This window comes from Anopheles arabiensis, chromosome 2, assembly GCF_016920715.1.
Source record: "Anopheles arabiensis isolate DONGOLA chromosome 2, AaraD3, whole genome shotgun sequence".
In the NCBI taxonomy this organism is placed as follows: Eukaryota; Metazoa; Arthropoda; class Insecta; order Diptera; family Culicidae; genus Anopheles; species Anopheles arabiensis.
This window is the reverse complement of record NC_053517.1, coordinates 63285578-63300896: the sequence shown is the minus strand read 5'-3', so window position 1 is coordinate 63300896 and position 15319 is coordinate 63285578. Positions and strand designations below refer to the sequence as shown.

General features: G+C 32.9%; 1 protein-coding gene across 1 annotated transcript in view; it reads right to left on the bottom strand.

Annotated features, from left to right (window-relative positions):
- Positions 1-15319, bottom strand: part of LOC120896949 (sodium channel protein para) — a 96171-nt gene that overhangs the window by 10333 nt on the left and 70519 nt on the right. The window contains 16 exon segments of the mRNA XM_040301489.1: positions 1-322; positions 395-699; positions 781-1051; positions 1122-1367; positions 1447-1641; positions 1704-1826; positions 2799-2921; positions 5456-5629; positions 5696-5961; positions 6036-6177; positions 6488-6669; positions 7986-8193; positions 8251-8438; positions 9358-9520; positions 13388-13561; positions 13675-13928. Of these exon segments, the coding sequence (XP_040157423.1) occupies positions 1-322; positions 395-699; positions 781-1051; positions 1122-1367; positions 1447-1641; positions 1704-1826; positions 2799-2921; positions 5456-5629; positions 5696-5961; positions 6036-6177; positions 6488-6669; positions 7986-8193; positions 8251-8438; positions 9358-9520; positions 13388-13561; positions 13675-13928 (3336 nt within the window).

Sequence of the window (15319 nt, the reverse complement as noted above, 5' to 3'; positions counted from 1 at the left end):
AGTCTGACAGCTGATCATATCGAACGTATTGTGTACCGTCAGGATCGAATTGCTGCCATATTTCGTAGTACATATCATAATCGTCGTCAGTTAAGCCTTCTTGAACATCTTCCGTAGCTTGCGAGTAGTTTTCGAGGATAACAGCAATGTACATGTTAATAACGATAAGGAAACTTATTACAAGATACGCCAATAAGTACGTTATGCCAATTGTTGATGAACCACAATTTCCCGGATAGCCCTTATCATTGTCTGGTGGAAGACAGTCTTCTTCATTGATAATACCATCTAAAACACCATCCCACCCAGCCGAGGTTGACATCTGAAATTGATGTGATCCAGTTACAGATATTTAGTATAAAATTCACAGCTTAAATAAAAAGAGAAAACTAACCTGAAATAGTAAAATCATGCTCTGGCCAAACGTTTTAAAATTGTACACGTCATCTAAGCCACTCTTATCTTTGACGTGCATGAAGAATGACATTCCAAAAATGGCAAATATAAACATCACCAAAAAGAGTAACAAGCAGATGTTAAATAGTGCAGGTAGCGACATGGCTAATGCAAACAGCAACGTTCGGATACCCTTGGCTCCTTTAACCAAACGCAATACTCGGCCCACTTTTGCCACTCGCACGACTCGTAGAAGTGTGGGAGATACAAAATATTTTTCAATGATATCACTTAGAACAAGGCCTGAAAGAAACAAAAAAAGATGTTGTTTAACAAAAGAAGATGTTGTAGCTCACATTGTTTACATGAAACTAATACTCTTACCCAAAATCGAAAGAATGACGACAACAAAATCAAACAAATTCCATGGCTCGATAAAGTAATGATAACGAAGTGCAAAAATCTTCATTAAACATTCGCTGCTGAATATGCAGATGAATATCATATTCAAGTAATCCAAAACAGCACTAAAAGTTTCTGATTGTTTGTAGTGGTCCAGTGTCATAGTTAACATATTGAATCCGATGAACAACATGATAATCATGTCAAACTTTTTGTTCGTCACTATTTCAAAAACTATTGCTTGAGGCCGCCACTGGAAAGAATGGAAAATAAAAAATAAATTAGTGCTCCAAACACAAACAAACGTTTCTGAAAACACTAACCCTTGGACGAGGAATTGCCTTTAGAGGTTTCTTCGAACCCATTTTTTTCATTGCATTATAGTACTTTTTCTGATCCTCTGTCATGAACATTTCTAGCGATCCACCAGCTTTCTTTTTCTGTTCATTGAAGTTGTCAATTATAACACCAATGAATAGATTCAACGTGAAGAATGACCCAAAGATAATAAAGAACACAAAGTACAGATACATGTAGATATTCGTTTCCCGTATAGGCTGTTTACCGACCTGAGCATTTAATCATAGAAAAAAATGTAGTTTTAAATTGTTTACAACATGTTTTATATAAGTCTATTACAAAACTTACGTCTCTAGAATCAATAGCATCGTTCATTATTTGTATCCATCCTTTGAATGTGGCTACTTGAAATAGACACAAATATGCTTTACCTACATGATCGAAGTTCATTGGTGAATTTTCCCATGAATAGTTTTCGGCTTTGCAAGCATTTACATCCGGTATAATTTCGTGAGGTAATGTAGTTTTATTTTTATCCACACACTGAAATAACGGGGAAGTTAAATCAACGGATTTTGATAGTTTTGAAAAACAAAGGCAATTACCTTGAAGTATTTGCCAGCAAATAATTGCACCCCCATGATTGCAAATATTAGCCAGAATATCAAACAAACCAGCAGCACGTTGAAGATGGACGGTATAGCTTGAACCAACGCATTCACGACGACCTGTTTTATAAATAATTTGTATCCATAAAATTAAATACATTTATTATTTTTACAATAATAATTTAATTGATTGCAATTTGTTTAGTAAAAATACAACAATGGCAATACCATTTCAAACAAAACATATACATAAAGCATTCAACATCAATAGCGTGCCACATTAACCATATTGAATATTAATTTATACATTGCTATTGCGTATATAAATAAGTCCCATAAATATTATTTGGAGTACATACAATGAGAAATATTCTTTGGTAAAGCTAAAATGTATGGATCGACCAAGGCAATGAAACATAAGCCACATAAGTTTTAATGATAAAAATAATGATGAACTGTCAAATGTGTATTTGCTGAAAATAACGGAATGAATGAATATGATGTAGATTCTCTACTTTTGGAATGTTTTAAAAAGTAAAAAACCTCGTTATAGTGGACATATCACATAAGCCAATGTTATTCTTGCATGTAGAAATATCATGTGCAATGTGATTATGGATTTAAATTAAATAAAATTTAAAAAAGCTCATATTTAAGCATGCCACTGTACTAAGCACGTTAATTGTGAAGGTATAATTTTATCAAATATACTTTAATTAAATGTATAAAAGGTAAAGGTATAAAATAATCACGATACTGCTATAAAAGCAACTAAAAGTAAAAAAACGACTATATACTAATCATATTTGTAAATATTCTGATACAGAATGATCATGTAATGGTCAATAAGAGCTCCAAAAATATTGATAGTTTCAATGTAACATAGTCTACTTCACTGATGCAATCAAAATAACTAATACCATCAATCTAAAGAGAGCGTTAGGATAATACATTTGTATTGATGATATTTCATACTGGTATTCATACTCAAATAAAATGTCAGTGCAAATCGATATGTAAAATAACTAATGGTTCTAAATGATGTTTGTCATTGAAAACTAATTAGAAAATTAATACTTTTTAATTACGTACCCTCATTCCCTGCATACGGGACATGGCACGTAGTGGTCTCAGGGCTCTAAGAGTTCGCATGGTTTTGAATGCTTGAATACCACCAGCTCCACAAAGTGAAGCAACGAAGTTTATCAAAGATACCTAGGAAAAGTATGGGTCAAATCCAGTGAATGTTTGATGAATTATTATCGTGTAGTTTATCCATAACCGCCCATAACTTTTGTTGTCTCCATATAATTAAATATCTCTATTTTGAGATGATAAGGTTTAGCTGTCTTGTTTGGTGAAAAGGTCTGTTTAAGTTTTAAATATTTTTAAACTAATAAGTTCGTTTCAATGGTATAATGCTTGTATTGCATAATAGTTGTGCATATTCTTATTCTTCTTCCTCTATTTGGCATAACGTCCTACGTAGACATGCCGGCCTAAATAGGCTTTCGATACTTATTCATTACCACACAGCGGGATAGTCAGCCCTTGGGCAGTCATTCTAGGCTTGTACTTATCTTTTTATTAGATCGAATAAAATAATGTAGCAAACAATAGAGCAAGCAGTTTAAATTAACCCTACAATTTGATTGTCGAAAACATTACTGCTCTAAATTAATGAATTTGATTGATGCCAATAGCAATAGCAATAGCAACAAAGTAATCAAAACGGGAAAAAATATTTGTATGATACTATTTTGAAACACCTGAAAGTTTCTTTGCAGTGAAATAGAACAATGATAAATATGTTTTAAATTCCTTATGGCATCTGATAAGAGATAAAATGATTTAATACCTGAAACGCGTTCGGTGTCTCAAAACATAGCATAGTAACTATTGCACCACATATAAATTAAATCGCTGAAATGATAATTTTTAATCATAGAGAACATAAAAAATACACAATAATCACATCGATACATACTAAAGCAGCTTTTGTATTTTCAGCTACATAAATAACACCTAAAATTCATGAAATATTTGTTTTCCTTAAATGAAGCCATCAAGCTTTTCAAAAAAAAAAATAATAATAATAATAATGGCTCATTATAGTACCATAAACCTCGACGCAAAACATAAATCACAAACTTCTTGCATTATTTCTTATCTAAGTCACATATTTACATATAGATTTGCTACATTGCTTTGTAGATAGTGTGCAGTCAGGTTCCCTTAACATCTGTTAATAATATAGTTTTCTAAGCTGTAAATGAGTTATCGACAATACTTCTGGATATCTCCACTATCTGGTAATCAGTTAAAATACCTATTTGATTATATAAAACAATAAAAACGTAAATTTTATCTACCTTTCATAAATTCCTATACTATAGGATGAATCGCATTACACCAGTGTAAAAAGACTACAACAAAAATGAAACTTTTTCGAAATGGGCATTATTGTAGTTTTTCCTTCTTTAATGATTACCATTGTATTAGTTTTGGTGTTTGTCTTTGTATTAACTGATACAATTAGTAATAATGATAAATAATAGTTCATAAGAGATTTTTTTTGCAGGTGCCACTTTGCACACCGCAAAAAAAAACTTCGACGTAAGAACACAAAAAAACTAATTAATCCCAAAATAAATGTCTGCTTAGAGGGATATAGGAATATATTCATTTTGCTGATGAGCAAATGTCTAGTCCATTTTCTAGTCTTGCAAAATATAGGACGAATTGTTTTTCCTACGGTATAATAAATCATTATTTCTTCTTTAAATACGTATCAACGGCTATATGGCCTTTTTCAACGGTTCCTCTTGATTAAAAAAAAAAAATCTGGACATATTTGTCAGGGTCGGCAGCATAATTATTTTTAATTCATCATTTTTCATTCATAATTTTTTGTCATTGTACAGTATTACACGAAACAAAACCACGATTGAAAGATATCTTAACATTGAACACCGACTATTACACATTTTTACCTAAAGCTGCGAAAAACTTTCGTTTAAGTTCATTGCTCAGCAAGGTAAATAAGTAGGTAATATAAGAAAAACATATTTTTCCTTTAGACGAATAGGTTGAGGACATACAGCACACGTCTATACAAACATATAGAAGATTACAAGGAAGAAATTTATATATATATATATATCGTAAACTAGATTGTAGAATATTGTAGGTAGGGCAAGATAGCTTCCAAAAACAATGGCACTGCACAAAGTAGTACACCATCAAAAAGGTAGTGCCTCTTAGCAATCAAAATGCACGCAAGTGAACCAATATTCTTGGTACTTACTCTCATACCCTCCCAACGTGATACGGCACGAAGTGGGCGTAAGGCGCGCAGTGTACGCATTGAGCGGAAAGCTGGGATATCGGCCGCTCCTACCCAGATAGCGGCAAGATTTATCAGTGAAAGCTAAAGATAAAAATGTCGAACAGAGGAAAAAATACAAATGAAAAGCAAATTTAACTAAACGAAATTTCTTAAATCAATTATCGAACCACATCACCTGCACGCAACTGATAGTAAATTACTGTTGATATTTTTGAACACAGAAACTAAATTTCGTTTTGAGTTCAACAAACTTATTGATATACTGATGTTCATCTTGTAATTAACCCGATGTATGGAAATCATCGGGCATATTTTCAGCCAAATATTTGATATGGAGATAACAGACTTGTCTATGGGCCCGACCAATGTTTTGAGTGAAATTAGGTATGGTCTTACTTACCATCACGATAATGAAATCAAGCCAACACCAAGCATTTGTAAAATATACTTTAAAACCTAAAGCTAACCATTTGATTAACATCTCTAAAAAAAAGATCACTGTGAAAATTCGATCCATGTAATAAAGAATATCTTGAAGGATTGGGCGCTGTGGAAGATGCACATCTTCGAGGGCCTGTGGGATAAAAATCGAATACATTATAGACCGGGACTCGATGTTACATATTAAGACAATACATACCAAAGCTAAGCTACTAAGCAGAATCATTGTAATTACAGCTGTCTCAAAATACTTATTTTCTATTAGCTGAAACGTTTTGAGACGTAAATTTCCCCAACCCTGCCAGAACGGCGCGTCATCATCCCCAGCAAGAACAGGAAATTTTTTGTAGCAGTTGTCCGGGCAGCAATCCGCCGGTGAATCCTCAATCACTTCGTCTTCTTCTGCATGAATAATCAGCTCTCCATCCAGAGGACCTTCATCTCCCTCGCCTTCGTCGTCGAGTTCTAAAGTATGGTTAAGATATAGTAGAGAAAACGTAGGTTTATCGTGTAGGCTATTCTTACTAGGCTATAGCTACCTTCGTCAATTCCTAGATCCTCCTTGCTGGCATCACGTTTTTCTTCACCCTCCATCGTTTCGGCGCTGCCTTTGTGGCTTTCATCCTTAAATGGGCGATTCTTGTGACTGCCATAAGATTTGATACTAGCAGTATCATCGTCCTGTAAGGACACGCCTCTATGATTCAGTTCATGATCTAATTTATTATCTTGATGATTACTAATAGAATTGCCTATCACCTAATTATCAAGACATAACACACACGTAATGAGATTAATGTTTTGTTTAGTAGCATAACATTCTTACACAGAAGATAATGAGAGTGAGAATAAAAAATAAATTTAATATGTTCGGCAGAATGGTGTTCTTAACAGTGTAGTAAGTTCTAAAGATGAGTGGTACATACAAATGTTTTCGTTTCATCGATAACAAAATGAATGAGTTGATGCAGAAGTGCGAAACAGTACATACCTTAGAGTTGTTCATGATTTGTTTATTCTTTTTTGCTTTGTTCTTCAGATCACCATGAATGGTGAATTCCATGCCATCGCCAATAGCTACTTCCAGTTGGTTGTGCTCTTTGATTCCTTTCTTCAATAGTCCATCCGCCAAAATATCGTCTGGAGTAAGTTCCAGTTCATTTTCACCATGCTCTGAAGATATACATGGACATACGCCTTTGCCTAGTGTTTATGGTTTTCGGTTTGTTTTGTGTGTCATGATTTGGTTTTTATAAACAAATTGCACGAAATTTTCACGTATGCAACATATGCACGTATGTCATAGACAATGTAGACAATATATTTAGCGAATCAATAAGTTACCATTGATACCACATTTTTAAATCCGTAGCACCCAACAATGACGAATAAGATAAGTGCATCGGAAGATAGGCAATTATGTATAGTATCCCATAATACACATAACATATCAATGCACGGGAATCGTCGGAAATTTTATGATTGAAACAGACAAATTGAAAGAAAAATTGACTCAGTTAGATCAATCATGAAGGGAAAGTATTAGCAATATCAGAGCACACACATTTGATCAACATGACAACAATTAAACATAAACGATCTTTGTTCAATACATACATCAAGTAATATCTACTACTATTAAACGAGACCCACATTTGACAGAAAACAAGTTTGGGTGAGATATACATATTGTTGGATAGCCTTTATGATAAAAAGTATCATAAAATTAATTTTGTTTGTTTTGTATTTTTAAGAGAGAGATTTCCATTTCGAACATGCTCAAGATCTATACTGTGTGGTAGTTACTAGCTGTAATAGCATAGTAATTCACATATGCATATATGATACTTTTGCAGATATAGTTATGTGTGATCGTAATTCATGCATATCCCTTTTGATATACTATACATATTTAAAAGCATGAATTTGAACAGGAATTAAATGTCAAACACACAGCAAGCAACCCACATAAAAAATTATCGTTGTTATCATTTACTCGCATATGATCGAATATCCGTCTGTTTTAAAATCATTCATAACACACAAATTGAGTAATGTTACAATTAATTTTACTACTGAACTAGCAACACATATTTTGAAGCATACTAACTACTTTTAGCAGAAAATATACAATCCACTTTTACCTAAGTTAAAAACTTATGGTTTGTAAAATGCTTATGAAGAATGGGAATTAAGATTTCGGAACAAGAGTCAAATAATTTTTAAAACAATTGTTTTACATTATTTAAGTGATAGAAAGTACCACTATAGGGCAGATTCAACGTTATTAGTCGGGGAATTACATTAAACTTGTTCTATTTAGTGCTAATTAATTGATTGGATATTTTAAAATATTATTTGTTCTTGAACATACATTGAAAACCAAAACTATTTGGATGAATAACCAAATGAAACATTAAACTTAATTTACATGGTGCTAGTGGATTGTACTCTTCATTCTACAATAAAATCATAGTTATATTATTTACCTGTCGGTTGAACGGATGCTATTTGGCTTGTTAATTTATTTTTTACAAACTTGAGAGCGTTTGCTAAATTCATTTTAATCCAGTTAGAAAAGCGTGATATTCTGTTGAACGCTTCTGCAATCTTGTTGGTCTCATTATCTGCCGTTGGTGCAGACAAGGATGATGAACCAAAATTTGACAAAAGCAAGGCTAAGAAAAGGTTAAGCACCTGCAAAACAATGTCATGTAAAAACGATCTTGGTCCATGTTAATTTGCATTACTTACGACTAAATTTCCTATCACTACAGTGGCCAAGAAAAATGGTATGCAGGATACATCACCGACAAGCATACAATCCCACATTGATTCAATCCATTCTCCGCATAGCACACGGAACACAATCATGAAGGAATGCATGAAATCTGTAAAATTCCATCTTGGCAGATCATGGTCGGGGAATCTATCCACATTATCTGGAAAAGTATATTAAAGAAAAGGAAAAAAGCAATTAGGCTAGCAAAACACTGATTTTCTGATGAAATCTGTCACAAAGCATTAAATTTGCGTTTGTGAATATATAATAATTGAGAATAAGCTAGTAGACTACTTGAATTGATCATCAAGACATTGTAAGCTGTTTCTCTAAACCTTTTTCTAAAAGCTTATCGTTAATGCATTTTCTTTAACAGGGATTGCGTTGGCATTGTAAAGAGCATAATGCATGTACATTGCAAATAATATAGTTACAAACCAATTGCAAGAAAATTTTGGCTGATTTGGGCGAGACATTTTGTACTTGTTGTGTAAGTAGGTCATAGTAATTATAATAATATTAATAATGATAGTAAAATTTATCAACTCCAATTGCTTTTTTATTTGCCAATTTCTGTAAAGAAACAATAAGAATTTAGCAAATGCTCATCAAATCAACCATTTCTTACAAATGATGAGGGGTTATAACAATATACATAAGCCACAGATAATTAGAGCTTAAAGCAATGTATGCAAGGATCAGAAATTAGCTTTGTTCTTTGATACTCTACCTTTAATTTACAGATTATGACACTATATGTAAAAAATCATGTTTCGTCTAGAAAGTACATCCTATAGAAGCTTACAGTATTTTCATGGATTTATTTTATTTATTTGTGTACTAAAAGCATTTGTCAACTATTCTTTAATTTTATGTAATTCTGTAAGCATGGTTGCAAAAAAAGTATTTCAGGGGTTTCTGAATACAATTTACATAGTTTGATCTTATTTCATTAAGAATAAATCCTAATCAAATGTATGTTCCGTACACAATGAATCTCTTGTGTTTTATATAAATAGTGTTGGCTTGAATGGTGCTTATTATCACATTTATGCGCGGATGCAGTGCTCACTACTTACCGACATAGTTCTTTCCGAACAGCTGCATTCCCATCACGGCAAAGATGAAGATGATAATGCAGAGCACGAACGTCAGATTACCTAACGCACCCATCGTTCTGCCCATGATGGAAATGAGTAAATTCAGCGTTGGCCACGATTTAGCGAGCTTAAAAACTCGAAGCTATTGTAATTTTAATGTTTTGCGGGTAATGTAATGAAACGCATTTGCAACAATGTTGTTACGTTCCAGTTCAATGTATCACAGGTGTCGATGATTTTCATGTAGTGTTGTATGTAAATTGTTGCGTTTTTCAGCAAAAAGTGTTAAAAATCAAACACGAATGATGTGAAAAAGAATCAGAAAAAAGAAGAAAAAGAGAAAAAGAGAGATAGTACAGAAAATTGCAAGAAGTAGTAAGCATATTTTTAAACCGTTGTACTTTAATATTTAACAATGCATAGAGAGTTCCTGAATTTCAAAACTATATTTATAGTCCTAATCACCTTTTGAGTGTAAAAACTGTATTGGAATCATACGCTATCGATATAAGCCCCAACATGCTGTTTTTCTAAAATTTCCACTAATTGCATTCAACGAAGAGATTCTTAATTATTTATCATGACAGATTTGTTTGGTTTAAGATTCGTCTAAATTGTGTCCTTTTTTTCTACACTAGCATAACTCAACCGATACATTTTCTTAAGCTACTAATGTAATTTATGCTCCAATAGAGATTGTTAGTGATTTGCAAGTTAAAGAATACTCAATTTTAAATTAAAATGTAAATAGTTTTTTTTATTTGATTATGGAATTCACACAAACGATATAGCCCCGCCATGTCATTTTAGATCGTAAATGGAAATGGCTTCATCCAATGAAATACCATCTATACTATTAACATTACGGCCTTTTCGACCGTTTCTCCAAAATAAAAACACGCGTAAATTGAAGAGTAATACATCCAGTAAATCTTAAACAAATTCACCGTGTTTTTATTCAGAAGGAAAAATATACCGTTTGGGCTATAAATAAAATCGTGCGGATTATGTATAGCTGTCGTCAATAATTTATGTATCTTTCGTGGAAACTAAAAACACGCGTGGAACTAAAACAAAATGTCATTTTGAAGCGTCGTCTTCAGATTTTCTTTTTCGCGACAATTAATATCACTACTAGACATTGCCGGTCTGTCAACTCGTACGACTTAATAATATGCTCGTCATGGGTTCAAGTCCCGAATGGACCGTGTCCCCCATACGTAGAACTGATTATCCTGCTATGTGTAATTGAAAGCCAAGCCTATATGGTAAATTTTCTAACAAAAAATGTGTTTTACCGGGAGCTCTGCTTCATTATCGAAAATATGGACACTAATACCGCAGGAGCCTATTTGACACTCAAAAAGCAAGCAAAATTGTTAGATGGGTGGAGAACTAAGCATCATATGGGAATTAGCCAACAAGTGACGAACCCCGTTTGTTCACTATTGATGATCTGTTCCTACCGCATTCTGACAAAAGTACTAAGAAACACCGAAAATGTAAGTTTTATTCTCTCCGCTGAGTAACCTAGTTCATAGATTCTTGTTTGTTCTAGTCCAGGGGTCTCCAACTACGGCCCGCGGGCCGCATGCGGCCCTCAAGAGCTTATAATGCGGCCCTCGATGACTTTGCCAGAGTTAATATAAATATTGCGTTATTATGACTTATTCAAATAAAAATATATTTTTTACTTTTCTTAGACAAAAATCAAGCTTTAGTACCACGAAACTGTATTAGTATCGTTAGTATTTTGTTGTAAAAACGAGATTTAAACGTTCACTCATCATTTAAAGGAAGCGTCAAATGGCCCTCAATATAGTTATTTTTGAAGCAATGCGGCCCGCGAGCTGAGAAGTTTGGAGGCCCCTGTTCTAGTCGATGGAACATGATCTGCTTGATCTGAACGTCTCCATTTACGATTAGATGAACAAATAGACCATTGCATAAATGGTCAACTGCAAACAGTCGATCTAGTTTAGCGATGATAACCGTAGATTTGGTTTTGGTAATGGTAAAGTAAAAGGACAATATTTAACAACGGAAAATACTTTCACGATCGAATGAATTTCCTAATTGTCACAAGAAGCTTCCATTTTTCCAACCGCACAAAATTAAACTTAAACTAATTTAATTAAACTTAATTAATTAAACCAATTTTTCCCTTTTAATCCAACCTAACAGTATTCTATTTTTAAATGACGATATACTAGTATGACATTAGTGTAAGTAGCTAAATTTATTGAACGTCCTGCTAATGACCGTAATTTGGGCATCGCTTGCGTACGCTGAATTTGTAGTGCGAACCCTAAGTGTGTTTCTACTTATTAGAGAGCGCTTCTAAGCGTATAGATTTAATCTGTTCTGTAAATATGTTTCATAAATTTCTTTATTTAACATTTTTGCAATAAATACGGATTAAGAAATTTATATGCGATGTAAAGCAATACACGGACACCGGATAAAAGGTACCCATATAAACGGCGTCCTTGTAGATCAAAATATTTTCCATAAGGGACAAAGCATGGCACCGAACAAATGCTGGAAACTTTGTCACTTTGACAAAAAGAGATTCTCGTGACCGCATAAACAATATAGACATTGACACAACTTTTTACCATGACACAACTTTCGCAGAACGACATGCATTTGTGTAGTTCCGAGCTTCTCATGCCAAATCCGAGCCTCTCGTGCATACTCTTTGTTGACCTCGATAGAGACTTCCTAATTATGAATTTCTATCGATCACAGAACAATAAGGCAATTATTAGGATTCATACATTTATTAAATTTGATTCCCAATCCTGCTTTGATTTAGAATTCCCCTTAAAACTACCCGCACGATACTTCATAGAAAGACCTACATTCGTGTAACCGCCTAGGGTTCACTAGTGTCAATCCGCCACTGCCTACGGATGGACAAAAATGAATTAAAAACATTATTTTTTTACAATATTTCCATATTAATAGATCACAATTACCCTAGATAGCTGTTATTTTAGCATTAGTTTGTTGAAATTTTTTAGAAAACATAAAATTCCACCACTTTCGCGTCAATATTTTGCCTATTTTATTTGGTCGCTTCAGGGCACGACATATTGACAAAAGCTCATGTTTCGACAAATTTTAGAGGCTTTTGTTGCTGCCGTTGCCTCGCACCTATAGACACCTGCATGTTGAAGTAAATTTTATGCAAAGCAATTCTGCAGGATTGATATTGCTGAAGCTTTATCACTAGTAGATGTGTTAAGTAAAACGATAATAAGAAGTAAAGAGAAGTAGATTGCATAAGTTTTTTTGTGGAATAGTTTTAAAGTGGTAGCTAAAAAGGTTATTGTAGCTCTAAAGGCATTGTTGAACTAATGTTCAGCATATAGCAGATAGAAGAAAAGTAAACGTTCGATAGTTACAAAAAGAGAGGGTTTTGAACCACATATCCAATCTACCAAGCACATTTTGGCATTTCTCACACTACCTGTGTAGTTTTTGCCAAAAAGTTGCATCCCCATCACGGCGAAGATGAAAATGATGATGCATAAGACGAAGGTTAAATTACCAAGGGCACCAACTGTACGTCCCATGATGGAAATCAGAAGATTCAATGTAGGCCATGATTTTGCCAGCTTGAAAACTCTTAGCTGTAATTGCAAGTGCATCAGTATTTTAAAATTGACGATAAACCATGTTTCGTAATCAACGACTCTTGGAAAACTGTATTCGCTGTATTGTTTTATGAGTTATACTGCTAGATAATTAGTATTATAATTTTTTAATGACATTATATATATGCACACACATATAAATAATATATATATATATATATATATATATATATATATATATATATATATATATATATATATATATATATATATATATATATATATATATATATATATATATATATATATATATATATATATATATATATATATATATATATATATATATATATATATATATATAACTATATGTTATACTGAAGAATAAATCTTCAGGCTATACTTACCAAACGGAACGATCGTAATACTGACAATCCTTGAACACCTTCAAGTCCCAATTCTAGCAGAGACAGTGCTACGATAATAAAATCGAAGATATTCCAACCCTCTTGAAAGTAATATTTGGGGCTCATTGCTATGAGCTTCATTGTAGCTTCGATGGCAAATGTAGCTGTGAAGAACTGCAATAAAACAAACAAATTTAATACCCGTATCTCGGAATTAACGTGGAGTGACATTTTTCCACATTCAACCAAATAAATTAGCTGTCACTATTAAATGTATTGAAACTTACGTAGTTGCCACTTTTCAGTGCCTTTTCCATATCTGGATCCATATCGTGATGATCTAAAGCCATAAACAGTGTATTTACTACAATGCAGAGCGTAATGAATAGCTCTACAAATGGGTCAAACACAATAAAAGCAACCCATTCCTGAAATTTAAGCCAAACCCAACAACAGTCCCACACACAGAAAATGTCGATCATCTTCATCAGAAACTCGAGGGCTTTGTCCTTAAACGTTGGGCCATCTTCGTCGTCGTCCTCTGTGGGGAAGTAATAAACAGAGACTGAACATCGTAGGCGAGCATTAGTGCGAAATGTTGTGACTCACTTCCATTTGTGTTGTATTTGTCTTTTTTGTTAAACTTTTTCTATTCCATGTTTAGTGCAATATTTTTAATTGAATAGCGAAATAAACAATCCTTTTAGCCAAGATAATGTCTTATGTGTTATCATGAGAAAAGCTATCAGTAGCATCTTTTCTAGCAAATCAAAAATCTATTCATTAAAGACTATTCTAAATGGCATGTGTTCTTCAAACCTTATTCTGATATCTATTAGTTTTTTTTAAATAAAGTTGAAATTCGATCGAGGCTAAACTACCGATAAGATACTACTCTTGTCTTCTTACTCTTCCAAAATTGATGATTCGTTACATCACTGATCTCGGCAATTGTTAAGTGTATTTTATATATTGTTAGATTTCCAGTATTTGAATGGATTTATTTTAAACCAATTTACATTTAAATTTTACGTAATAATAATTTTTATCATTTTTTATGAAAGTTTCATTTTCATTTTAGATGAAACTATATCGTAACATGCATAAAAAAACTCATGAAAATTTACTTTTCAAAGTCTTCCTTGCATTATTATTTAACATAACACAGTGCGAAGCATTACAATTGAAGAATGTTGTGCAAAATAAGGATTGTTTCATGTAAAACATAAGCAATAAATAAATATTTTATTTCGAACGATTATTGAATTTGAGTTGTTAGTGTCAATAGAAATGTTCACACATTTCTTTCAATGCAACCAATGCTATCTATCATAAATTATATACATATCATACAACGCATACAACGCATCTTGCAATCAAAGCAGATTTATTCCTTAAAATAATTTATACAGAAGACCTCCGAAATACTACTATATTGGATCGAAAAAAAGGTCCCGATGCCAGGTGTAAGTCGAATTGTCTTCTATTTATAAATGGTTTATGCTTTTTTAATTGAAAAAATAGCATAATAAAAAAAAATCATAAATAATCTACAAGTTGAATTTTTCTAAAAAGATACAGTTAAAGATACACCATATACAGTTGATCAATCAATTGATAGTACACTCAACTTTTTCGAATTAATTTGCCAATATCTTGCCAGTTTCGGGATCGACTTTAAATTTTGATGATATTTTTAAGACGAAGATTATCATGATTTGTCCATCATATTTTGGCCAAAATTGTCAAATCCGCCAATAATTCTAAGTCATGTAATTGAATAAAAACCTATAATTAAATGTACAAAACTAAAATATTTGAGCTCATAATTTAGTTTTCTTGAGCAGCGAAAGCCTTTGGCCCCTCAGTCTTCTGTACGTAAGGAAAACAAGTAGGGTAATTTGCCAATTGTTGCACACTTAAGGTAACGTA